Source organism: Labeo rohita, chromosome 5, assembly GCF_022985175.1.
Source record: "Labeo rohita strain BAU-BD-2019 chromosome 5, IGBB_LRoh.1.0, whole genome shotgun sequence".
NCBI classification, from domain to species: Eukaryota; Metazoa; Chordata; class Actinopteri; order Cypriniformes; family Cyprinidae; genus Labeo; species Labeo rohita.
The window spans coordinates 12,768,403-12,795,720 of record NC_066873.1 but is presented as its reverse complement, the minus strand read 5'-3'; the positions used below and the strand labels follow the sequence as shown (position 1 = coordinate 12,795,720).

Sequence of the window (27,318 nt, the reverse complement as noted above, 5' to 3'; positions counted from 1 at the left end):
GTTGTGGACTAGTTTATCTTAGTTACTGGATCGTAGTTACTGGATTGGGAAAATTGTGGAGCAGTGGCGTGGAAAGGTACAACAAGGAGCATTTGTAATTAGTCCCTGTGAGAGGAAACTATGTCCTGGGGACTAAAGGGTTGAAGTCACACTCTCGTCTTTCCTAGATCAGCATGAATGGGCAGCTAAGGAGTGGGGGTTGGTGGGACAGATGGATTAGGATTGTGTATAGGCTGTTTGGGAACAAAGGCTCTCCTGTATGTGTACTCAGCACGGTGTGATCACTTGTAGCTACCACAATTCATAAAGTTAGTGATCCCAAAGCCCTCATGCTTGCCTTTTTTTGTCTATTTCCTGTGCACACGAAGATATAGTCAACATAAACATATCCACAAGTTTTAAAAAGCTCATTAATCGACAAGACATTTTATATTCAAGACATTATATAAAAAAACAACCTGAAAGACTCATGAGCAAACTCTCACTGACATTTAAGCGTGAATTATTTAGAAACAGAATCAACTTGGGGTTGTTAATGGTAAAGCGCCTAGGTGGCGCTGTTGTGCGGCTAGAGTGTCTGCTAGAGGTGTTGTTTCTCAGCTGCGTGCTCTCCATTTGCGAAACTTGACTCGTTTCCGCGAACTGGTGTTTTCGAACGGTTCGTTTAAAAAAAGATTCGGTCTTTACGTCATCACGTGGTTCTAAACATCTAAGCATGAGATATTAAATGCTCTAAAACGTTTCAGTAAGGCCACATTTAAGCACAGTTTGAATTGAACTTATTAAAAAGCTATTCAATAAACCAGGTCTGTCTCAGTCTTTTAATTAGTAGCATTTATAATACAGAATTAAATGTTGAACCACTCAGATAAAGCAAGTTTTTTTATTGATGTAGCCTATGTTGATTCTTGATAATTTCTATAAATGTAAGGCAAATCTTATTTCTCTGTTTTAAAAGTTTTTGTTTGTAACAAAGCTTTTGAAACGTAAACAGGGCTGAAGATAACTTAAAATTATTGAAATATGAAAGAACATGGTGAGTCACATGGTGAATCTATTCATTTGTATATATAAATTCCGTGTTCAATAAAATGAAATCCGCTCACTCTAGTTCGTGAACGAATCATTTTTGCAAACCGGTTCAAACGACTCATCAAAAAGATTCGACTCAATAGAACGATTCGCACGCGATTCGGACATTACTGTTCTCCAACTATAAACCGCTCAGGAATGAGCAACGCTCGCCGAGTAGCGGATACGCGCCTAGTCTCGACAACTATTTTAATCGTTCCTCAGGACACTATGTATGCAACTTCACATTACTGACGAGTTGATAACGCATACTGAAGCGGCTCCTCAGTTCACGAACCGTAACATGTAATAGAATACTCGCTGGTCCCGGCTTGTGAGGCAAGAGTGAAGAGCAATCAATCACCGGACACCTCCACCGTTATTCGGTGTGCGTACAGTACAGTGAGCGCTGCTGAGGCAGGAGAACCGCTGCTCTAATGCTTCCCTGACCACACCGACTCAGCGCTGCTATTTTAACGCGGTATCTTGTTTTCGACCAAGCGTCAGATCGGGTTTTATAGCGGGACAAGATGTTGCCAGTGTTGGTGTGCGGCGTTGTGGTCTTTCCCGGTCTCTTCTTCACTTTTAGAAAAGTGCTCCCGTCCATTTTCAAGCAGTGGACAGATGCCGACGTCGTGCTGGTCAGCGAGAGGTGAGTTTGGTGACAGTTCAGCAGTTCTGGAAGGCCAGACAGCTCTTTTGCTCGTTTGCTAGTTTGCTGCTGTTTAGTAGTAAAACGAGTTTCATTCTGCCCGTTTGAAAGATTAGAATATAGTGTACACATTAAATATTATTCACATAAAATAAACTCATTTGCATTTGTACTACAGCTTGGTAGAAACACTTACACCAGGTTTTAAATTCCCACTGCAGTGTTAGCATCTTGGGGCATCACTGTCCCAGGGACCCCCAAACAGACTGTCAGTTAACCCAAGGGCCCAATATAGAAATCAGCTATATTTTCACAGTACAGTAACCTTTGAAACAATATTTACAAACATTAAGATTATTTCCTTGTACAATTTTGGGCCCCCAGGCAGTTGCAAAACCTTGGCCTTGTAAAACTTTGTAGGCAGACTTATATAGTAAAATGTTGTGGCGTGTGTTTAGGGACTCAGTTATGTTTATAATCGGTCCTGTAATGTTATCCTATGATATATTAAGCTGATCTGATGACCTTAATCACTCCCTCATCAATTCAGCCTTGGGCAGCTGATGCAGAATGAGCGTGAGTAGACCAACTTTATAAATAAATAGATGTATAATGATCTGAATTGAGCCTGAAATCTTAGAAATCCAAACAAGTCTGGGTAACAAACCCAGTACACACTGGTTAACAGTTAAGGGTTGACAAACCGTTAACCATTGGTGGGAGCATTATCTGCATTTTTGAAACCGCTAACCATTATTTAAATTTGTAAAGAACCTTGAAGGGAACCTTTATCTGTGGTCATCCATACATGCACTTTTTGCAGATAAGCAGTTGTTGGTGAGTTCAGCATCATTTATCATTGACAGTAGTTTTGCACACTTATTCGCTTACTTACTAGCTTGTTGCATGTAAGACATTATTGGTGTGATTTGTAACCTGTATGGAGCAAATTTCACAGCCCTAGTTAAATCCATGGTATAGGATAATATGTGGCCCCTGGACAACAAAACCAGTGATAAGGGCCAATATTGTTGAAATTGTGATTTATACAACATCTAAAAGCTGAATAAATATGCTTTCCATTGATGTATGGTTTGTTAGGCTATGACAGTATTTGGTCAAGAGACAACTATTTGAAAATCTGGAATCTGAGGGTGCAAAAAAATCTAAATATTGAGAAAATGGCCTTTAAAGTTATAAATGAAGTTCTTAGGAATGCATATTTCTAATCAACAATTAAGTTTTGATATATTTATGGTAGGAAATTTACAAAATATGTTCATGAAACATGATCTTTACTTAATATCCTGATGATTTTTGGCATAATTTTGACCCATGCAGTGTATTTTTGGCTATTGCTCCAAATATACTCATGCTATTTAAAGGCACAATATGTACGTTTTCGCCATTAGAGGGTGCATATTCAAAACAAACAAGAAACAAAGGCGTAGTTTGATGACACCTTGTTTGAGTGTGGAATCACGGGAGTTGTTGTTTACATTTTTACAGCTGATGCAATCCAACAATACTTGGGCAGAAATCATGTTCACTGATGAGCTAATGTATTAATAACTTAAGGTCACTGTAGTATGAAGCAGGGTGGGACTGAAAGTCGTGGAAGCGAAACGAGACCGCTGGAGCGATTGCTAATGAAGGACGAGTGTGATACACGGCTTGAAAGCAGTGGAGCTTTTATTTTGCCACAGTCGACTGCTTCCTCTTCTTCCAGTCATGTGTATGTAGGAAAAAGCAGAGCTGTTTTATCATATTAGATACGTTTGCGTGTGTTAGAAGTTTTTTTTTTTTTATAATGCTGCGGTGCCTTCGTCACTTGTCTAATAAAATGCATAGCATATTAAAACGTCCTTGAGACATTCTTCGAGACATTTGGGATAATGTAAGTACACAAATCAGCAAAATATATAACACTGTTCTAGTGGTTTTTGGATATTTTAATCAAAAAATCTTACATATTGTGTCTTTATGACTGGTTTTGTGGTCCAGGGTCACATTTAATGTATCACTTTTTGTTCAGTTTTTTTTTGTCTGAATTATTGTTGCCACTGGAAAATGTGGTTGAAGCTAATCCCTCAGTTCTCAGTATGTTTCTGCTTTGCCAAGGGCAGTTGTTTGCAATTTTATTTAGCAATGGCCATAATCCTAGCTAATGCCTTTGATTTGCTTCCCATCTCTTTGCTTTTTATGTGCCACCTTTCATTTTGCAGCGTTTTGGGTTTTAAGAGATAAAGTTCTATCAGTGTTTGTGTTTTCAAACTGGTGTTTCTATGGAGGTCAGTTGATATTATGACTAAACTGTGTGCTCTTTTGTATATTTTGTCTTTCCATTGAGTTCCTGTTGTGTTAGATTCTCCCCAACCAATGCAACTGTGTCAATCATTGAAAGTCAAACACTAAAAAAGATGCTCTGTCTGCATAGGAGTATGTTTAGTATCAGCTGTTTAGAGTCCTGTCCTCTTAATTCAAATTTGGTTCTTCACGTTCTTTCCCTTCCAAGAAAACCATCATATGGACTCAGCACAAAGGTTACAGAAAGAGCCTATTTTTAGAATCGATATATTTTTGAGGAAGCTAAGATGAAAAAGCTAGGAAAATCAATACCCAATGCATGACAGAAAACAACAGCTGCATCACCGAAGGGAGTTTGTTCTCTGCCCTTGTGTATCAGAAAAGATAATAGATTACATAAAACTGAGTGTTGGCCCAAACTCTAGCCTGGAGTGTCATGTTTCTTGAGATGTTGTTCTCTTAATAAGAGTTATTGATTGACCAACATGATCCAGTGGATGCTGAATAGTTTGTGAGGGATAGTGTTCAGTAACTAGGTGTACTTTGTCGTTACCACAAGACAGATACATGGACATGTGGATTGATGGATCTTTGATGTTGATGGTAGTTAGAGGATGTGCTGCTGAAGGCCTCTGGACTAAGTGAAGAGGATGAAGGCTGTTAGAGGAGTGATAATGAAGTGACGCAGACTCTGGACTTTTACATTGAAGTGTTGATTCAATCAGTATTCTGTGAATGAGGCAACCAGTCTGAATCACTGAATCACTAATGGCTGTTTATCACTCTCTCTGGCAATCCAGACTGTAATGAAGCCAGCTTGTTGGTTTACATTTTCATCATGTCAGAAACATAATGTAACATGAACAGATTTTTTGTCACAGCATCATTGAGTAAGAATAAGAAGTAAGCACAAATGTATGAGCATGTAACTTTTAATAGAATGTTTTAAAAGCACAAACTTTGTAAAAGCAGACATAAAATGTCCATTATCTCATTATGTAACCAATATCTTGATGGTAGCTTTTATTATACACAATTACAATGCTACCACATGAGAACATTTAATGTACCTTTAAAAACAAATAAGAAAGGCACTGAATTTGTTTGATGAGTGCAATTTTGTGATACATGGAATTCAAATGTTTGGGCTCAGAATTTTTATTTTTTAGTAATATAATAATTTCATTCATCAAGGTTGCATTAAATGACTATTTTATACATCTATTCATCAAAGAATTCTGGAAAAAATATATTACTGTTTCCACAAAAATATTAAACGGCCTAAGAAATAGGCAGCAAATTAGCATATTAAAATGATTTGTGAAGGATCGTGTGATACTGAAGACTGGAGTAATGATGCTGAAAATTCAGCTTTGCATCACAGGATTAAATTACATTTTAAAATATATTAACATTGAACATTTTTTTTTAAATTGTAATAATATTTCACAATATGACAGTTTTATTGCATTTTTAAACAAATAAATACAACCATGTAGGTGAACATAAGACACTTTTTAAAAAAAAACTAAAATGTTTGAATGGTGGTATATAGAACATTTTTCTGTTCAATTTTCAATTAAAAACTGTATGTCTAGACAGGACATATTGAAGGGTGTTCAGTTCTGATAATGTGTGCTGTCTGAAACTCTAGCAAGACTTGATTGGATTAACAATGGCAAACATGATTTTTAGACATTTAACAGCAGGGGTGCCCTGCATCTGGAAGGAGGCAACCCCTGCGTTTGGAGATTTTTGTCCAACTCTAATCAAACACAGCTGAACCACAGCTGGTTTTGGGGTTCACTTTAAAATGACAGACAGACATGTTGTTGCAGCAGGCTTGAAATCGAAGACTGTATAAAGAGTAGGTGAAAGACAAATAGAAAAAGAAATAAAAGGAATTACAATGCTCAGAGGCAACACTCCACTTTTTTTGAAAATAGAGTTAAACCCCTAGAGTTAAACAGTTGAGTTTTACCATTTTCGAATCCATTCAGCCAATCGTCAGGTCTAGCAGTAGCACTTTTAGCATAGCTTAGCATAGATCATTGAATCTGATTAGACCGTTAGCATCTTGCTCAAAAATGACCAAAGCGTTTCAATATTTTCCTATTTAAAACTTGACTCTTCTGTAGTTACATTGTGTACAAAGACGGGCGAAAAATGAGAAGTTGTGATTTTCTAGGTCGATATGGCCAGTAACTATACTCTCATTTTGGCGTAATAATCAAGGAACTTGCTGCCGGACCATGGGTGCAGGGGGCGCAATGATATTATGCAGTCATCAACTCTGCCAGCTGCAACTCTGCATCTACACAAACTTAGTGCCAGTCACTTTCAGGTGCTGCGTAATATTGTTGCACCTGCTCCATCTATGGTACGGCAGTAAAGTTCCTTGATTATTATGCCGGAATGAGAGTATAGTTCCTAGCCATATCAGCCTAGAAAATCACAACTTTTCATTATCCATCAGTTTTAGTACACAGTGTAACTACAGAAGAGTTTTAAATAGGAAAAATATTGTCATTATATATGGTAATTTTTGAGTGAGATGCTATCGGTCTAATCAGATTCAATGATCTATGCTAAACTATGCTAAAAGTGTTACCGCCAGACCCAGAGATCAGCTGAATGGATTAAAAAAACGGTAAAACTCAACTATTTAACTCTAGGGGAGTTGGACAGTGAGCCTATTTTCAAAAAAAGTGGAGTGTTCCTTTAACAGACAGTGATTTAGCTTAAGGTAAACCAGGTTTGACTGGTTGGCATGGCCTTTATATTCCATATATTTGACCCTGGACCACAAAACCAGTCGTAAGTAGCACGGGTAAATTTGTAGCAATAGCCAGCAATACACTGTATGGGTCAAAACGATCGATTTTTCTTTTATGCCAAAAATCATTAGGGTATTAAGTAAATATCATGTTCCATGAAGATATTTAGTAAATTTCCTACCGTAAATATACCTTAATTTTGATTAGTAATATGCATTGCTAAGAACTTAATTTGGACAACTTTAAAGGTGATTTTCTCAAGATTTAGATTTTTTTGCACCCTCACATTCCAGATTTTCAAATAGTTGTATCTCGGCCAAATATCGTCCTATCCCAACAAACCACACATCAATGGAGAGCTTATTTATTTCAGATTATTCAAATGATGTATAAATCTCAATTTCCAAAAAATTGACCCTTATGACTGGTTTTGTGGTACAGGGTCACACATATGCATAACAGAAGGGGGTGAATATTTTTTCCTGTTAGTCACCAATAGGTAGGATTTTTGTGATGCCACAAGCTAATTTGTGATCGTACTGTCATTAGCTACATGACAGGTAATTTGATAAAAGAAAAACAACAACAACTCTGAACTGGCTGTCAGCGAACAAATGTAGCAGAATTCAAATTGCATATAACTTGGCATCCTGTAGTGAAACAAGTGCCTTTTGAAATGAATGGTAATGCTAATGGATGGCTATATATAGGAGATCTATTTAGGTATGATAGATTTCTTTCTTCCTACCTCTGGATACTGACTGATAAGGCAGCATTTTTATTGTTTCACACACAGCTTATATGGTGGCTATATGAATGGAAGTCCTGCATTCATTCATTGTGAAAGCCATTGCCTGACCTTTTTGCCCTTAAAGGGATAGTTCACCCAAAAATTCGAATTCTGTCATTAATTATGCACCCTCATGTCATTCCAAACCCATACCTTTGTTCATCTTCAGAACACAAATTAAGATATTTCTGATGAACTCTGAAAGCTTTCTGACAACAACACAACTAACATTTCAAGAAGTACTTGTGTTGTAACTAAGTGCTAAGTTAGACCTAGATTGCAAGGAGTAGGATTTTTTATTGATGTATGATATTTGGATGAATAAAAAAGTATGTCATCCCAGCCACCCCCAGAGTTACACAAATGAAGCATTTTCCTCTCCTCCTTTTTTGCTTGCTTTCTGAGCTCTTGTAAGAGAAAAATGGAGAGAGAGAGGGGGATACAAAGAGTGGATTGTGTGAAATGGGTCTTGTGACAGTATTCAGGCAGCAAGGCTCCAAGGATGGAGGGATGTGGGGAGCAGAGCGCTGTGCGTGTGTGTTTGTGGAGGGGAACGCTTATCTAGTGGCCAACTCAGGCGTAAGCTGTCAGGCCCAGGTCACGTGACCGCCGTTGTCATGACGAGCAAGCGTCATCCCATGTACAATGCTCAGCCGTGCAGTTCACCAGACAGTCAGAGGCTTAGACTGAGCTCTACACTAAACTTACACTTCATTTCATTCTGCTTCCACAGCCCGAGTGTGACTCTTATATATAATATAATAAATAATTAAATATATATAAAAAATATTATATTTTTCCCAACATCAAGGTATATTAACAGCTTTTAATAAATCAAATACATGATATCATGATTAATAAACCAACTAAATCAAAATTACATTGTTAAAATCTATAATTTCCATATATTTTTGAAGTTGTAAATAAAACAAAGGTTTTAGTACTTCCATTTTCCAAATTTTATATTTAATAATGTATTACTTGTAATTATTTGTGAAATTTGCTAGCAATCTATGAGTAAAAATTGTTTTACCACCAAATAGTTTTCAAAGTAGCTCATATACAGTATAAATTATTATATTATATTTAGTGATCGACCGATATTGATTTTTTTTTTATTACCGATACCGATTATTTGCATAATTATGTGCCCGATAACTGATATGCAGACCCGATATTTATTTACTGTTATAAAGTAAATCAGTGACTGAGTGAAGTAAGTCCATACTTCAATTTGGTTTTTCCTCCTTTCAGTCATCTTAAAAAGTGTTGAAAATTAGCAGTCTTTCAAGTTAAATTTAATCTTCATACTACAACAATAAAAACATTTTATTTATAAAACACATCAGCTGCAACACTAATGAGTTACAAAATAAATGTAGAATGTAGAATGTTTTCAAATAGAGAAAATAAATAAAGGACAGAAGTCACTTTGTTGTCACTTTGGTGTTTTAAACAAGTGAATCTTGTTAAAAGTTACATGCGGTGCCCATCAGAGCATCAACCCGGTGAGTGAACGTAGAGCCCTGCATTTCAGCCCTAGCCCGACGGGCCCCGACTTTTTTACGTCTCTAGGGCCGGACTTCGGGCCAATTTTCACATCATAGCTCAGACCCGGGCCGGGCTTCGGCTCTGTTTTAAGGCTTTTCCTTATTTTTATATTTTTGACATCCACCATTTATGGTGATGAAAAAATTCCGCGCTGGTGGAAACAACACAAGACTTCACTTTCGCTTTCACTTGTGAGACCGGCTCGGAAGGTGTTTAGTGTCTCCATCAACAGCAGCGAGCGCGCCTTCAGCGCAGCGTGAAGAGATCCGCATTCAAGTGCACGCAATAGGCTAAAGCTTGCTATAATTACCATGAAAATGTCGAGGGGAAAATAGTAGGGAGATTTTTGATTGATTTATTTATTAATAAACTAGTGTTTTCTGAATCAGTAATTTCAGGGTGAATTTGCCGATCCGGACTCGCCATCTTCTCTTTGGACGCGCCTTTAGATAGAAAAGCATCATTACAGATTACATAATGAAAGAGTTTTTGTTTTCGATTTGATTTATTTCGTTAAGTAATAATTTTGAGCTTTCTTTATTGATCACGTCTGTGAGGTTTGTATTCGCTGAGTTTTGGTTTATTTTTGTGAAGCGCTCCTGTTGAGTCAACAGAAAGCGCATAATGATTGTTTTATAAAAGCACAGTTTGCAACGTTTTGTTGATATTGTGAGTGCACACAAATAAAAGAAGACCCTTTACAGTTTGGAATGATGTATTGCTCATGATGTATTATGAGCAAAAATGACGGAATAATTAAATTGTTTACACTGAAAAATATGTGATTAGGGATCGCGCTGGCGCCCCCGTGTCCTCTAAGCAGCTTTAGCTTCTTCTCTGCACACACCATTGGGTATGTGCCTGATAGTGCACATTTATCCAAGTTTAACATTGAAACTAACATTGCTTTATACTTTAACTCTTTTAGGCCTATATCTATTGGTTTTTCTAAATTAACTTAGGGCCTATATTTGAGGCCTGGGCTCTAAGTGAACGGCAAAAGGAAAGCGACTTCAGGAGACAAATGATGAGCATAGACAACAAGGGAGAATTAAATTCAGTGCTTTTATTTTCAATATGCGCTCATTTATGGCTGTATTATTTAATTCATGCAATATTGCGTTTATTGGGACAAGGCTTGACGAATTATCTTAGGTGACTGTGAGTTTGAGCTATTTCTTATGACGGTTTAAGCGGTAAAAGAGAGAGAGTTAAATTCAGCGCTTTCTTTTCCAACATGTGCTCATTCATGGCTGTATATTATTTAATTCAGGCAAAGTTATGTTTATTGAGTTCGTCTCTATTTCTTAGAGACAAAGTGCATAAACTAGTTACATATCAGGCATTTATGTATCACATCTAATATGAGCTTTAATGGCTGTTATATTAAATAAAGTTACTAAGTACAGCAAAGCAAGAAAGTAGGCTATGCTTTACCTTTGCACGCCATTGTTGTCTGGTCTGCCCTCAGGCGCACTACATGCGCGCAATTCTCAAAACACCCACAAGATGGCGGCGTTTATCGGTGAACCCGATATTACAAAACCGATAACCGATTATGGTAAAATGCTTAAATATCGGGAAAAATATCGGTAAATCGATATATCAGTCGATCTCTAATTATATTATATTATATTGAAAGAATGTCTATAAAATAAAACCTTCATTCAAATTATATGACAAATAATAAATCAATTTAATCATAATCAGATTAATCATATTATGATTAATCATAATCATAAAAAATCTTTTTTTAAAGTAAATTATGTAAATGTACCATTTACAGTACCTCAGAAGCATATGTGACCCTGGGCCACAAAACCCATAAGGGTCCATTTTTTTTAAATTGAAAGCTTAATAAATAAGCTTTCCGTTTATGTATAGTTTGTTAGGATAGGGCCAATATGGCTGAGACACAACTATTTAAAAATCTGGAATCTGAGGGTGCAAACAAAATCAAAATATTGTGACAATAAGACAATATCATTTGGAATATTATGTGTCATTTATTTAATTTCCATGTGTAATCTGCAAACAGTATGTATTTAAAACAAAATTCAAAATGAGACTGCAAATCTAAATTTTTCTTCTCAGGTACTTTTTTTTTTTTTTTTTTTTTTTTCTTAATTCAAGCAGGACAGATACAAAAACAGTACTGGTGAAGAAAATAATGCTGTATAGGACTCTAGTATCTATTCACTTATATTTAACCAGTTTATTCATTCCTGTTCATGAGTATACTGTATGAGCATCTTCAGAGTATAGACTCAAAAAATACTAACACATCGTCAGTCAGCATGGAAAGAGATAATGACCTCTGTTATTAGTGAATCAAGCTCAAATATTTGCTTGGGTTACTGTCTGTCCAACTGTGTTTTATCTGCTCGCATACACTGTCATCACATTAATGAATAGTGACCATTTGGTAAATGAGTGTCCTGTAGTGACAGTGTCCTGCAGTGTAACCCTGGGTCATTTTTGTTTTTTGTCATCTGTTGTGCAACAGTGTGTGGAAAAAAATGTGTTGCGGTACAGCAGAAACACTTTATCTTTCCCACACACAAACAGACATTTTATCAGTTATCTCAAGGTTTGATTGTGGTGGATGTCTTTCAGGCCTGGGTGACTCTAACATGTAGCCTTAACACAGTTGCAACAGTTGTTCAGGCGCGAACATCAGGTCATGATTGCAACCCTTCCTCTGATAAATAGAGAAGCTCAGATCAGCGGAAATCCATGTTGACTTAAGTCTGTCCACACATCGATATATTTAAAAGTACCGGGGCTGTCAAGCTTCAAAATTATAAAAAGTGGTCCCTATGATTTGTGTAAGAGAGTCATATAATAGGCTTGAGTGAAGAACAGACTGAAATTTAAATGATGTGAAAATATCTGAAATAATAAACTTTGTGGTAACCTGCATGAATTTGTCTTCTCTTTCTCTTGAAGGCTGGTGTCATCTATTCATGCTATTATGGCCACCACAGCTGGCATCATCATAGTGTCCTCATGCAAAGGCAATGTGATAATGGACAGGTAAGTTGACCAGCCCTTGTCACACCTTTCACTGTGCACAGATGAGAAGCTTTTCCGCAGCAAAGGATCATATTGTCTTGCGTCTTTGCAAGTAGCGTTGATATAACAGTAATGATAAAACAGATCCAGATCCATTTAGGCCTTGATACTGAATGGTCAAGATAGCTCAAGACATGCTAAAAAGCACTGTATAATGACTTGAAAACACCCATACACCTACATAGGCCCATATGATTTTCGCGATGTGGAAAACGGAGACGGAATCACGGAATCCAGTCATAAAAATGGAATTTACTTTATAACAATGTCAAGAAATATGCCTAATTTGGGATCAGTAAATCAAAAGTAGCTCAGAACACTTAAATCAAAATTTGAGAATATTAAGCTGCACAAATACTTTTTAAATATGAATCCTGTACACACATGTAAGTGTGAAGTACTTGGATTCTTTTGAGAAAAACTCGCCATAATGGTTTTCACAGCAACCCATCAAAATAAAAGTTTGGTTTAACTTGAAGAAACGGTGACAGAAATATATTACTTAATGTAATGGTAATACTACTATTAATAATAAAATTATTATTAAACATTATTTTTTTAAGAAATATCTACCAGAGATAAATGTAAATACACAAAACAGTATTTCTGGGGGAAAAAAATAAAATAAAAATAATAATAATATCAGTTGATTAGAGATGCTTTTTATTACTAAAACCATTGCTTTTGATTACTTAATGAAACCATTAAAATTAATCCAGAAAATTTATAGAAAACTAAATTTGAGAGAAATAAAACTATATAAAAAAACATTTCATAAAGTCTTTTTGTTAAGACCTTTTTTAAACTTTTAGTAAATTGCTGTTTAATTGTGTAAGTTTGATGATTTAAATTAATTAGACATGCTTTTTGATTTATATTTTTTTTATTTAACCATTAAAACTATTAAATTAAAATTTAAATTAAATTAAAACAAAAAAATTTAAATGGAAAAAAATGGAATCCAGAAAAATTAAACTGAAAAAAAAAAAAAAAAAAAAAAAAAAAAAAGAATTTGGGAAAAATAAAATAAAATAAAATAAAATTTCATAGCGCCCTATATGATTGTGCCTATAATAGAAAAAGGTACCTGTCAAAGATGATTTATTTCAGCAACTAATTACAATTGAATTCTACACTAATGTTCAAAAGTTTAGGCTTATTATGTTTTTTTTTTTAACTAAATTAATAGTTTTATTCAACAAAGAGGAATTAAATTAATGACAGTAAAGGACAGTAAAAGTCACATTAAATGGAACACATTTAAAATGCAAATAAATGCTGTTCCTTTGAACATTCTATCCTGAAAAAATGTGTCATGGTTTCCACAAAAATCTTGCAGCACAAGTGTTTTCAACACTGATAATAATGGTAATTGTTTCTCGAGCATTAAATCAGCATATTAGAATGATTTCTGAAAGATGTAACACAGACTAGGAGAAATGATGCTGAAAACTCATCACAGGAATAAATAAAATTTAAAAATGTATTCAAATAGAATAATAATAATATTCACATTTTTGATCAAATAAATGTTTCAACCTTAAGAGTAAAATAAAGTATTAAATTACAAAATAGGAAATCTGCTGAAACCCTCTTGCTCTTAAGCATCACCACAGTACAACAGTTTGATCTTTAAAACTGCTGCAATGCCACTTTAAGAAGGAGGTCCAGTAGACCCTACCTGCCCATGCCTTTCTTCCTCTCAGTGGCCAATCGCAACAGCCTCAGGGCAACAGTGCTTACCTCTGTTCCTACGCCACATCTGCTGAACCCTTTGGCTCCGCCCTCACCCCAAGGACACAGGGAGGAGGAGATTAGGTACACAGAGTCCCAGGGCAACAGCTGTTACTTTTCTCTGTACCCTTCCTCCCTCTGCCCTTCCCTGGTACTAGATTGACACCTGCAATTCAGCCTCTGCCACCTGTTCATATGGGGCGGGGGCAATGTGTGCGTGTGTTTGTGGTGTAACAGGGTAATCCACAGGAGGCACTTGCCAGGCAGGCCTAGAGAAAACTCCCAGCCTCCCTGCTAATCCCCCAAAGGCTTAATACTTGGCTTGAGTACATGCACAGCCATGATCCTGAGTGACAAGGAGCATCCAATGACACTGTGAGAGTTAAAGGCATAGTTCACCCAAAATGTACAATTCTGTCATCATTTACTCAGCAGATATTTCACAGCATGTCCTAGCTGTTGTTTTCCGCACAGTGGAAGTGGATGGGGATCAGAGAACGGTTTTTCAGGATTTTTTGATTTATTGATTTTATTGCTAAAACAGAAATCTTTCTTAAAGGAGAAGTCCACTTCCAAAACAAAGATTCACATATAATGTATTCACCCCCTTGTCATCCAAGATGTTCATGTCTTTCTTCAGTCATAAAGAAATGTTTTTTTGAGGAAAACATTTTGCAAAGAAGATCAAACACCCTTAACAAAAAAGGTAAAACGGCGATGAGATGGGAGTTTTCCGACATACCCTAACTGTCATGAACCGAAAGAAACAGTCCAGGCAGAGTAAGACAAGACGAGCGTTTGATATTACAAAGTATATAAATTGTATTATTTTTTTTATGAAAATAACTGATCATTTCGCTAGATAAGATCCTTCTTCGGCTGGGATCGTTTACAACCGCATTTTGGATTTGGGATTTGGGACACATGCCAGAGGTAGTGCTACACAAGCTTTTGTGCTTAAAAGTACAAATACTTATTTTCCGAAAAAAATGACTGATCGTTTTGCTAGATAAGACCCTTCTTCCTCGACTGGGATCGTTTAGAGTCCTTTGAAGCTGCATTTAAACTGCATTTTGGATGTTCAAAATCGGGGCACCATATCAGTCCATTATATGGGGAAAAATGCAGAAATGTTTTCCTCAAAAAAACCTAATTTCTTTATGACTGAAGAAAGAAAGACATGAACATCTTGAATGACAAGGGGGTGAGTACATTATATGTAAATCTTTGTTTTGGAAGTGGACTTCTCCTTTAATGTTTTATTTCTTAATTTTTGATAAATTTATTGCATTCATGCTGAATGAAAGTATTAATTTCAGCAGCGACTAATACACTAAATGTAAATAGTGATAGATGCTATTTAGTTTATGTAAAAATATCACTATTTTCTGTTATTTATACTGCTTAGTGCAAATAGTGGCAAATATCTGCACCTCAGTATTGTAGTACATTATAAAACAGTATGCAGTAACAATGCATTGAATGTAACTTATAATTTTTTTCTAATTATTAAATGGATGCCACTCTATTGGGACAATAAAGCCATCCCTATACCTACCCCTAACCCTACCCAATACTTTATTTTAAGTTTTTCTATTATTTCGTTCATTTTTATTGAAAATAAATGCCCTTGAGTTCGGCAAAAGGCGGATTTGAAATTGGATCGATTGCATCAAAAATAAAATAGACAACTATTTGAAAATCTGGAATCTGAGGGTGCAAAAAAAAATCTAAATATTAAGAAAATCGCCTTTAAAATTGTCCAAATTAAGTTTTCAGCAATGTATATTACTAATCAAAAATTAAGTTTTGATATATTTATGGTAATAAATTCACAAAATATCTTCATGGAACATGATCTTTATTTAATATCCCAAAGATTTTTGGCATAAAAGAAAAATGGATCATTTTGACCCATACAATGTATTGTTGGCTACTGCTATAAATATACCCGTACTACTTAAGACTAAGGTTTTGTGGTCCAGGGTTATCTATTGTTCTTATGTAAAGTTAATAACAAATAATGACAAACTTACCTCCCCCAAAAAAAAAAAATCCATAAATAATGTCTAAACTTTTACAACCGAGGATGTCCTCGCAGAGACATTTTCTAGGGACAAATATGCTGTTTCTGTCTCTTATCTTCTATTTCCTAATGCACAAAGTATTATTTTAATATTTTATCCATTTATTCTTAGATTTTCAAATATTTTTAAATAATACATCATGCCACATAGTAAATGTATGATATAAAATTTATTTTGGACTACTTATGTAGCTTAGACATTTCAAATTGCTACTAGCGCATGACATAATGACATGATAAATAAACATGACACATTTTAGCTACACCCTATAAAATACATGCCTGTTAAAATTGTTTGTTTGTCTAACGCAATCCACACCCGGATAAAGACTCCTCTAGCTGTACAATCTATTAGAAGTATTTTGCAGTTCATTTTAATGTAAGTATAATGCAACTTTGGAAAAAAGTTTCTTATGCTCACCAAAGCATTTATTCGAATTACAGTGAAAACATAATAATGATCCAAAACATAATTTGAAAACATAATTTGATCCAAAGTACAGCAAAAACAATAACATTTTGAAATATTTTCAGTGTTTAAAATAACTGTTTGCTATTTGAAGATATTTTAAAATGCAATTTATTCCTGTGATTTCAAAGCTGAATTTTAGCATCATTACTCCAGTCTTCAATGTCACATGATCCTTCAGAAATCATTCTAATTTGATGCTCTGGAAAATGTATTATTCTTATTTTCTTTCAAAAAATAAATACAATTGAAATTAAAAACTAATAATAAACTACAGACTTTTATTAAATATATATTTTTTAAATTAGAAAGTTGTTTTTTTTTTTTTTTTTTTTACAAGGTGAGAATGAGGATATTTGTAAACTGTCTGAAATCACTCCACACGATTTGTTCACCTGTTCTGTCCGTCTTCTGTTCCAGACACTGGCTGGCCACCTATTTTGTCATTTGGTATGGCGTTCCCTACATGTCATACGACATCTTCGCCATGTACCTCAGCCATTACTATCGCTTCCGGGTCAAAGGTCACAAGGACTATAAAAGCCACTCTCTACGAACCGTCAACTCATTTGTGAGGAAAGAGTTCCTGCTGGTCCTCCATCACATTGCACTACTCACCATCCTACTACCTGTGACTCTGGTGAGAGAGAGAAAGAAAGAGAGAGAGGACAGATATATAGAATGAGTGATATGACAGCCAATAATATGATGGGAGAGAGTAATGTGCCTTCTCAAATAACCACCTCCACCTATAGCCAGGACCAAATGGGAGGGAATGTAAAAAGGGGGATGCAATGCTTTTGTGTCCGTTAAGTACCTGATCCGTGAGAAACAATTACCTTAATAGCAGCTGTTACATTGCCAGAGTACATGCAGCGGGACAGACGCACACACACACTGGTGGAAACCTGGTCTTTTGTTTGGTGTCTCTGGGCTGTCAGTGGTGATATGAGATCACTTTACCCACGCTTCCATTATTCACACACAGCTGCTACTCGGATACCACCTCACACACGCTGCTTTGTGCTCCTGTTCCACAAAATGACCCACAAAATGTAAAGTCACAAACACAGACAAACAGATTTTGACATGCATAGTAATAACACTAAGAAAGACGAAGCCCCAGATCACCACAACAAAACATCTGGCTGTCCAGTGTGTTATACAAGATGTATAACATTTCACACATTTATAAAATGTATGTTATTTATTACATTACCCTATGGGCGTTAGTAGGGTGTTTTCATGGGAAAAGAGGATATATAGATAAATAAAGACAAATAAATATTGTAGAAACCATAGACTCAGTTTGCGAATCCCTCCGAACAGTGTGGTTTAGATTACACTGCAGGTTAGCTGCAAGGGTTCAGATGGCTCTTCTGACTGGTCATTCTTATCTAGGGTTACATTTATACACACCTTTGATCCACCATATCCACCGCTGTGTATCATAACACATATATGTGGACCATTCACAAAACTAGTCATAGAGTAATTCCTACACATCATTTGGGTCTGTATAAACACCATTCTGTACATCTTGTCTAGTGTATTTTTTGTTTTCTCATGAGGGTCTGTTTCACTTGTTTGTCTTTCAGTTTAGCATTGCCTGTAATTTACGAATTTACTGTAGCTTGATTTGAACTGTTTTACTGTTTAAATGACTTCAACCTAAGACAAGAAGGTGTGAGGTGTGATGTAAAGTGCCAGATTTGTCACTAGGGCTGTAAATATTTTCTTTGACAATGATTCATGTAGATGACCATTCTTTATTATTAAGTATAATGATTTATGATGAAATCTGAACTATAGTAATAATTTAGATATTTTTATTGACTTATTTTGGTATTGTTTGTTTATTTATTTATTTTTATTTTTTAAGTAAAAAAAAAAGAAAAAAAAAGGGCAGTATACTACCGTTCAAAAGTTTGGGGTCAGTAATTTTTTTAAATTATTAATTCTCAAAAAATAGTCCATATAATACTAAGCATACACAGTTTTCAAAATGTATGATAATAAGCTATTTATAATAATAATAATAATAATAATAATAATAATAAAGCATTTCTTGAGCACCACATCAGCATATTAAAATGATTTCTAAAGGATTATGTGACACTGAAGACTGGAGTAATGATGCTGAAAATTCAGTTTTGCGTCACAGAAATAAATTACATTTTAATATATATTAAATTCGAAAACAGTTATTTTGAATTGTAACAATATATTTTATGAAATGACAATTTGTCCTGTATTTCGAATCAAATAAATGCCGCTTTGTTGCCTGTTAGAGACTTTTTTCAAAAACATTAAAAACGTCTCACCCACCCCAAATTGAACGGTAGTGTACATTGGGTTTTATTGTAGTAATTATCAAATCAATCATTAAATTGTTAACACTTTACAATAAGGTTCTATTGGTTAATGTTAGTTAATGTATTAACTAACATGAATGAACAACAAGCAATACATTTATTCAACTATTTATTAATCTTTGTTAATGTTAGTTAATAAAAATACAGTTGTTCATTGTTTGTTCATGCTAGTTCACAGTGCATTAACTAATGTTAACAAACCCAACTTTTAATTTTAATAATGCATTAGTAAATGTTGAAATGAACATGGACTAAGATTATTAAATACTGTAGAAGTATTGTTCATTCTTAGTTCATGTTAACTAAAGTACCGTAGTTAACTAATGTTAACTAATGAAACTTAATGTAAAGTGTTTACTTAAAATTCCATAATCTATTCATTCCATAGACTGGTGATGGATTGCATATTCACACTCTTATTGTTCACATTGGTAGAATGTGTGTGCGTGTTTGTGCTGACTCTGTTTTATTTGCTCTTTCTGTGTACATCAGTTCTTCAGGAAGGACCAGGGTGATTACTTCATTGGCTGTCTATTTCTCACAGAGCTCAGCACTCCTTTTGTTTCACTGGGCAAAATCCTCATTCAGGTAACACATGATTGTGTATTTTACTCAGCAGTCCTTCATAGTGCTGTTCCTGCCAGCTTGATGGAGAAGCTGCCAGTCAACACTTTTCTAATTTCCTTTAGTCAATACAAAAGTGTGTTAAATACAGAAATGGAGGTCTGTCAGAATACCAAATAATCCAAGCATTTACAAGTGTTCCTGCTTTAAAGTGAAAATCCAGCGAATCTGTTGGTAATACTTCTTTAGTAAATGGTCACATCTTGGAATCTGGCAAATTTTGATTGGAAAAAGTGATAATAATGACAAATCATTAGACATTTTTTTAATGCATAGTGCCCTCCACTAATATTGGCACCCTTGGTAAATCCATTTTACATGAGCAACGGTGGATGTGAAAATAAATCTGCATGGTTTATCTTTAATCTATCATTAAAGTAAAACAATAAAAAAAGTGGGGCGAAACAATAAATGTTTTTCTCTAATTTACATTGGCCACAATTATTGGCACCCAATAATTGCAGCATCTTTTTGCCAAGATAACAGCTCTGAGTTTCTCCTATAATGCCCGATGAGTTTGGAGAACACCTGACAAGAGATCAGAGACTATTCCTTCAAACAGAATCTCTCCAGATCCTTCAGATTCCCAGCTCCATATTCGTGCTTCTTCTTCAGTTCACCCCCACTCATTTACTTCAGGTCAGGGAGCTGGGATGGCTATGGCAGAAGCTTCATTTTGTTCTCAGAGACACATTTGTGTGTTGAATTTGATGTTTGTTTTGGATCACTGTCCTGATGTGATCCTTGGAGAGTCTTTCTTTGGCCACTCAAACTCTCCTCCTGACTGTGCATTAGGACATCTTTATTTGATTGGAACTTCTTAATTATTGGCCTGATGGTGGAAATGGGGATTTTCAATGCATTAGCTATTTTATTACAGTCACTTTCGATTTTGACCATGGACCACAAAACTAGTCATAAGGGTCAATTTTGTGAAATTTCCATTGATGGATGGTTTGTTAGGATAGGACAATATTTGGCTGAGATGCAACTATTTGAGAATTTGGAATCTGAGGGTGCAAAAAAAACAAAATATTGAGAAAGTTGTCCAAATGAAGTTCTTTGCAATGCATATTACTAATCAAAAATTAAGTTTTGATATATTTACAGTAGGAAATTTACAAAATGTCTTTTTGGAACATGATCTTAAGAATGAGTTTTTGCATAAAACAAAAATCAATAATTTTGACCCATACAATGTATTTTTGGCAATTGCTACAAAGTTCCCCCCTCCCCACTTTCAATTTTTTTTTTTTTACTTCAGTGACAGGTTAGAATTTTGTGAATTTTTTTGAATGAAAGTTAAAAGTTAAGCAATTTTATTTTCACATAACTCATATTTACAAAGGGTGCCAATATTATTGGAGGGCACTGTATAGCACCCTGGCACACTGCAAATTGCCAATACTCTCAAAATATTAAAGGAGAAGTCCACTTCCAGAACAACTATTTACAAATAATTTACTCACCCCCTTGTCATCCAAGATGTTCATGTCTTTCTGTCTTCAGTCGTGAAGAGATTATGGTTTTTAAGGAACGCGTTTCAAGATTTTTCTTCATATAATGGACTTCGTTGGTGCCCCAATTTTGAACTTCCAAAATGTAGTTTTAATGCAGCTTCAAAGGCCTCTAAATGATCCCAGCCGAGGAAGAAGGGTCTTATCTAGCGAAACGTACAGTCATTTTTTTTGGAAAATAAGTGTACCTTTTAAGCACAAAAGCTTGTGTAGCGCTACCTCTGGCATGTGTGTCCACGACGCTGTGTACTTTTGAATCATGTTGAAACGTCACGCGGAATGTAGGCGGAACTACAGACCCAGTGTTTACAAAGAGAACACGCAAAGACTAAGGAAGTGCAAGTAAGTCAAACACTGTTTACAAACAAAAAGGCACAATGATGTCGGACAATTCTGAAGCTTTAGGAGAAAATAAGATGGAGTTTTCTGCCATACTCTACCTTTTTGACCCGGAGTACACAGACGATGAAGCTTTTGTGCTTAAAAAGTATACAACTGTTTATTAAAAAAAAAAAAAAAGACAATCGTTTCGCTAGATAAGACCCTTCTTTCTCTGCTGGGATCATTTAGAGTCCTTTGAAGCTGCATTTAAACTGCATTTTGGAAGTTCAAATTTTTTTCTTAAAAACCATAATTTCTTTACGATTGAAGACATGAACATCTTGGATGACAAGGGGGTGAATAAATTATTTGTAAATTGTTGTTCTGGTAGTGGAGTTCTCCTTTAGTAATTTTGTGGAAACTGTGATACATTTTTTTTTCTCCAGGATTCTTCAGTGAACAGCATTTTTGGTCACAAATCCTTTGAAACATTAAAAATTATTTACGGTCACCGGCTGAAAAAAATCTTACCGACTCCAATCTTCTGAATTGCAGTGTATGACAGGCACATACAGATGTTCCCAATAAATGTAATATTCTCTGTGCTCACAATTTTCCATTCTCTGCACTTTTCCAAATAACTTCTTTTGTGCTGATTCTTGGTTACTGCTTATTTAGAGTGATTAAGTGAAATTGCTTTCAGACATGTATCTTTTATATGCTTTCACATGCCCCCTTTTGGCAGTCAGGGGTATTGCAGTTGCAGCATATTTAGTTGTAGTGACATAATGTGTCAGCATGAAGTCTGGTTTACTTTGCAGTTCTTTCTGACAAAAAAAAACTGCTAAGAAGGGTAAAACTAACATGACGGGATCAATGACAATTTTATGTTGAGTAAATGCTTTGTAGGCTTTGTAGGCTTCTCTCATTGTTTACTCACCCTTTGTTGTTCCAAACATGTATGACTCTGTTTTGCCCCCATCTTCTAATCTTCCTTTTCTCTTCCTCTCATTCTTCTGTGTTGACTTCCTGTCTCGTCCTGTAGCTGGGGATGCAGGACTGCTGGCTGCACAAGGTCAATGGCGGCATGGTGCTGCTGAGTTTCTTCATTTGCCGCATCGCACTCTTCCCCTACATGTACTGGGCCTACGGCTCGCACTACGGCATCCCGCTGTACAGCGTTCCCTTCCATCTGCCGCTCTCCACCAACCTGGGCAACCTCTGCATCCTGTCACCGCAGGTCTACTGGTTCGTCCTCCTCTGCCGTAAAGGCTACCGACTCTACAAGCGGCAGCGGGATTCGCAAAACCAGGCTTCTCCGCTGTCCTCGCCCGAGCCGGTCTCAGATAGCTCCAAGGCCGATTAGTGAAGGTCCTACTTTATCTAGAACAAAACAATTAACCGACATCACAGCTGAAGGCTACGGCACTGCATCTACTACTGTTACAGGACAACCAAGACTTCATGTTAGAAATATCCTTTTCACTTTACTCCATTCCACACGCACACTCACATTTACTGGATTTACTACAGTGACTTTGACAGTGAGCATCTTTTAGGTCAGTTATTGAGGGTTATAACCCTCTTTTCCTTCTCTGATTGGAGTATCTGTTACAGGTTGGACTGGTGTCTTTGAATGTCATAGGAATTATCTGTTACTTTTTCGTATTTTCGGTTTCGTCCCGTATGAAATGCTGCCGCGTGTGCTTGAAGTACAAAAATACACTGGTTTAAACCAGGGAATTTATTATGCGATCATGATAAATTCATTGGATTAAACCCGCAGTGTTTCAGATCACATCCGAGCAACATTTCAGATCACTTCCCACTCAAAGCGCAAAGCTCCGATCACATGGTAAGCATTTCCATGGCTGCAGTGCTGCTGTTCTTGTTTACAGCTCATTAGAGTTCTGTGAATGTGTTTGCACACACACTGCCCTGCTGTGACTGTTTACACTTCTCTACCACACACCGCCCTTTACGCTCTGGAGGCTGCTAATGCTAATGAATTCTGCTTCGCTTCGGTGGGCCCTTTGAGCATCCCAAGTCCTCCCGTCCACATGGGGGCAGTAGAAAGTCGCTCCTTACGTTTACATGGTATAGACAAGAATTGAGTCTATAGGGGGATGAGGTCTTTGCAGGGCACAAAGAGCGATCACATAACGCTTGGCATATCTTTTAGGCCACACGATGCCCGAGGGCATCTCCAAGCAGTAGTCAAAGCAATAACAAGGGGTTTCAAAGCAAGGGTTTATGGGTAGACAGATAGCCCATGTGAACACACGGGCAAGGATAGAAAAGTTGCACGACAGCCTACTCCGAAAACTGAACTTTGTATATCTAAAAGGCGTAAAACTGGGTTCGTACAGTTTCGAGAAGGAAAAAAATCAGGGAGTTTTACATTTAAGATTTTTGTGTGTGTGGAACAGTCATCAGAAGTCTTATCTTGCGTAGTCAGTATCATTTCTGTAGCTCTCCAGCTGAACATTTTTTTGGCTAGATGTCACTTTTTATGATTGCTGTCTACTAAATGATTAGAAAATTTTATTTGGGAAAGTCACTGGTCAAAAGAAGTGTGAAGTGTGAAATGCTCTCGATATGGGGCATGAATTTTTATCTTTCTATTAACTGAGCCTACAGTTTGAGTTGTAAATAATTATATTTAATTCTACATCAATGAATATTGCAGTACAAAGGGTGATTTGCTGTCGCCTAGGGTCATTTTAGAAATAATCTGTGGCTTATAGAAGCTTGTGTAAGTGTAGGCTTTGCAAGGAACTCAGAAGCCTTTGTTTCAGGGCTTTTAACACAACCTGCAGCATCTTTCATAATACATTTAGTGAATGCTGGATGCCGTATGAATGCATCTTAGGAGTTTTTTTTTAACAGTGACTTGCAGATTCCATTAAGCACTTTCAGAAGTGCAGAACTGTCAGATTAAAATGTTGCTCAGTACGTACCCATGCACTCTTATTTAGTGTTTCCAAGACAAACTGGACCTAAAGGTTGCCTTTAGCAAGTGTGTGTGTGTGTGAGAGAGAGACAGAGAGAAGGCTTATATAAGAGTGTGTATAAGCTCCCAGCTCACTCTCTAGAGGGTTGAACAGGGTCTTTGCTGGACTAAAGAGAGAGAATGTGTGTTTTGCTCTCCCTTTCTAAAGCTTTAGTACTTTTCAAAACTAACTATGCAGTCTTGAAAGCTGATGATTTTTGTCTATGGCAACACTATGCTTTCCATAGTTTTGTTGAGGTGGGATGCATTTGGCAGATGAGTTGGCCGTATTAATCATAATGCATGTTTTATAATTTAGTAGTCTGTTATGTTGCTTTTCTCCATTGTTTACTGATGTCTGTTACAGTATTTTTCTTCTATAACCAACATTGTTTTCTCTGATTTTTCATTTGTAGGTTAGGCTGCTTTTCATATCCATTGTCTAAAAAATGCTGTTAAATACAACCCAATGGACAGACTTCAGCAACTGGGTTGTTCTGACCAAATGTTTAACCCAGCCTTCTGGGAAGTTTTGTTGTTTAAAAATTGCTACATTACCAGTCAAAAGTTTTTGAACAGTTAGATTTCTAATGCTGACATACAGCGCCTTTGCACTTTGGGTGTCTCATGTTCGAATCCCGACTCGAGGACCTTTCCTGATCCTGCCCCCCTCATTCTCACTCCCACTCCGTTTCCTGTCCTGTCTGATCTGTCCTATCACAATAAAGGCAAAAATGTCAAAAAAAAAATAAATCTTTAAAAAAAAAAAAAATTAAATAGAAAAGTTATATTTTAAATAGTAAAAATATTTCATAGTTTTACGGTTTCTGCTGTACTTTGGATTAAATAAATGCAGGCTTGGTGAGCAGAAGAGACTTAAAAAACTTTAAAAATCTTACTGTTCAAAAACTTTTGACTGGTAGTGTATATAGTTGTCTTAAAATGAACCCAAAATAGGTTGAAAATTAAGAATCAGACGCATAATTACTAGAGGCGTCAAACGGTTAACATTTATTAATAAGCAATTAAAAAGGTTTATTATTTAATTATTATTTATTCAACTTCATTTATTCAAACAAATGTTTATTTATTGAATATATTAATAAATGTTCATTTCCAACCTATTTTGGGTTCATTTTAAACAAGAAATAGTCATTTTTAAGCAATAGTTGTGTTAAATATCTCTACCAAGAAGGCTGGGTTAAGCATTTAACCCAAAACAACAAAGTTGCTGGGTTTCTCTATATTTCACCCAGCGCTGGGTGCATTTTTTAAGAGTGTAATAAATACACTATATGGCCGAAAGCATGTAGACACCCAAAAAGCATTTAAAATATATTATATATGGGCATTAATAAGGGGTTTGTCAATCCTTTGCTGCTATAACATCTTACATTTTCCCCAGACTGTCGCACAAGTTGTAAGCACACAATTATGTTAAATTAAGGGGCCTAGAATTAATATTATAAAAGGATGTTCACAAACTTTTGGCCTAAAGTGTAAATCCATGTTATCCAGAAGTTTCAAAACCATTTAACATTACCATTAATCATTCAATTTAGGCTTATTTATGCCATGCTTGAACTTGCAGTGCAGTGTATGATGCTGATAATCATATGTTTTGGAAAAAAAATAATTGTGTCTTCAAGGCCTCCTCTCTCAGCTCAGGGTTTGATAAAGATGTTATCATTTATCAATTATTATTTGGAGATGAAAGATGAGACTGTGATTTACAAAAAGACACATGACATTTCTAATTGAAAATACTTGTTTTTTGGGTTCAGTAGACCAAAGATTCTTAGGCACTTTTTAAAGACGAGTAACATGTAGTGAAACTGTCATTGCCTTTTCCTCGCTTGCCATCCAAAGAGACTCAGATCTCGACAGGAATGGCTTGTTAGTCAGTCTCGGGCAGCAAAAAGACTGGAATTTTTTTTCACTGGAATGTTTAGCTATTTTACTGAAAATAACAAGCAGGGTGAATCTGATGAAAACATGTCTGGATCATATTTCACCCCAAGTCAGTAACAAATTACAGTGGTAATGAGAAATTAATGACTAATTGTCATAAAAAATAGTCCCACAAACTAAAAAAGGCCATGAAATGGAGTTAAGTTTCTTGAATATTAAATATACGACTGACATGTTTTTAACAGATTTTGTGAGAAGGATATAGGTGGAGGAATAAGAGGTGTAGATGTTTAGAATTGTTATCAGCTGCTCTGATTTTAAAACATATCAAAACTAGACTAGGCTTGTTTGATGGGTGCTTTGTTTGGAGCTTTAGTTTGGACAGAAATGCACGAAGGCAGATATATGCAGATAAATCTTTAAAAGTCTAAGGGTAGAAAAAGCTATAATACATATTACTATTAAATCTATAAAAGTTTTGTTTTACCCCCAAATGATGTGTTGTCTGGAATATCGTAAATACAGTGCCTTGTATTAAAGTTGTGTGTGATATTAATACAAGCTCGGTGCACAGGAGACCTGGGCAGGCTGTGTTTTAGGTTGTGACCATCTCTGCTTACTTTTTTTTTTTTTTTTTTATGTTTAAAGTACATTACACAAAATTAAGAAAAGCATCTGTATCACAGTGTAATGTACATGTGAATTCTTTATGCTAGTAGGTTTGATTTCAATGTATAATTTGAATAAATTGTTAAAGCTAACATTGTCTTTTAAACATGCTTCTGTTTAAGTCTTAAACTTGTTTTAATTGAAGTTCTGTATGCTTGCTGTGTTGTCTTTATATTTGCATTCTTATATATAATTTCTCTAAAACTCTGAAGGTCTATAATGTGACCCAGTTTTCTGAACAGCATCCATTTCTCATAAAACAGACATGATTACAAATCTACTGTCTACGTGTAGATATATATCAGTGGTCCATAAGGTGTAATAAAATGTTCACTTTATCTTCCAACACATTCCTTTGCATCTCCAAACGCATTTCAGCATTATCAACTCTTGTTTA

At 35.7% G+C, this 27,318-nt stretch overlaps 1 protein-coding gene across 1 annotated transcript; it reads left to right on the top strand.

The window, feature by feature from the left end:
* The first annotated feature begins 1,205 nt into the window (after positions 1-1,205).
* On the top strand, positions 1,206-27,318 carry tlcd3a (TLC domain containing 3A). The gene is made up of 5 exons (XM_051110109.1): positions 1,206-1,723; positions 12,098-12,184; positions 16,933-17,152; positions 19,380-19,475; positions 22,395-27,318. The coding sequence occupies exons 1-5, from the start codon at positions 1,602-1,604 to the stop codon at positions 22,713-22,715; spliced, it is 846 nt and encodes a 281-aa protein (XP_050966066.1). The 5' UTR covers positions 1,206-1,601; the 3' UTR covers positions 22,716-27,318.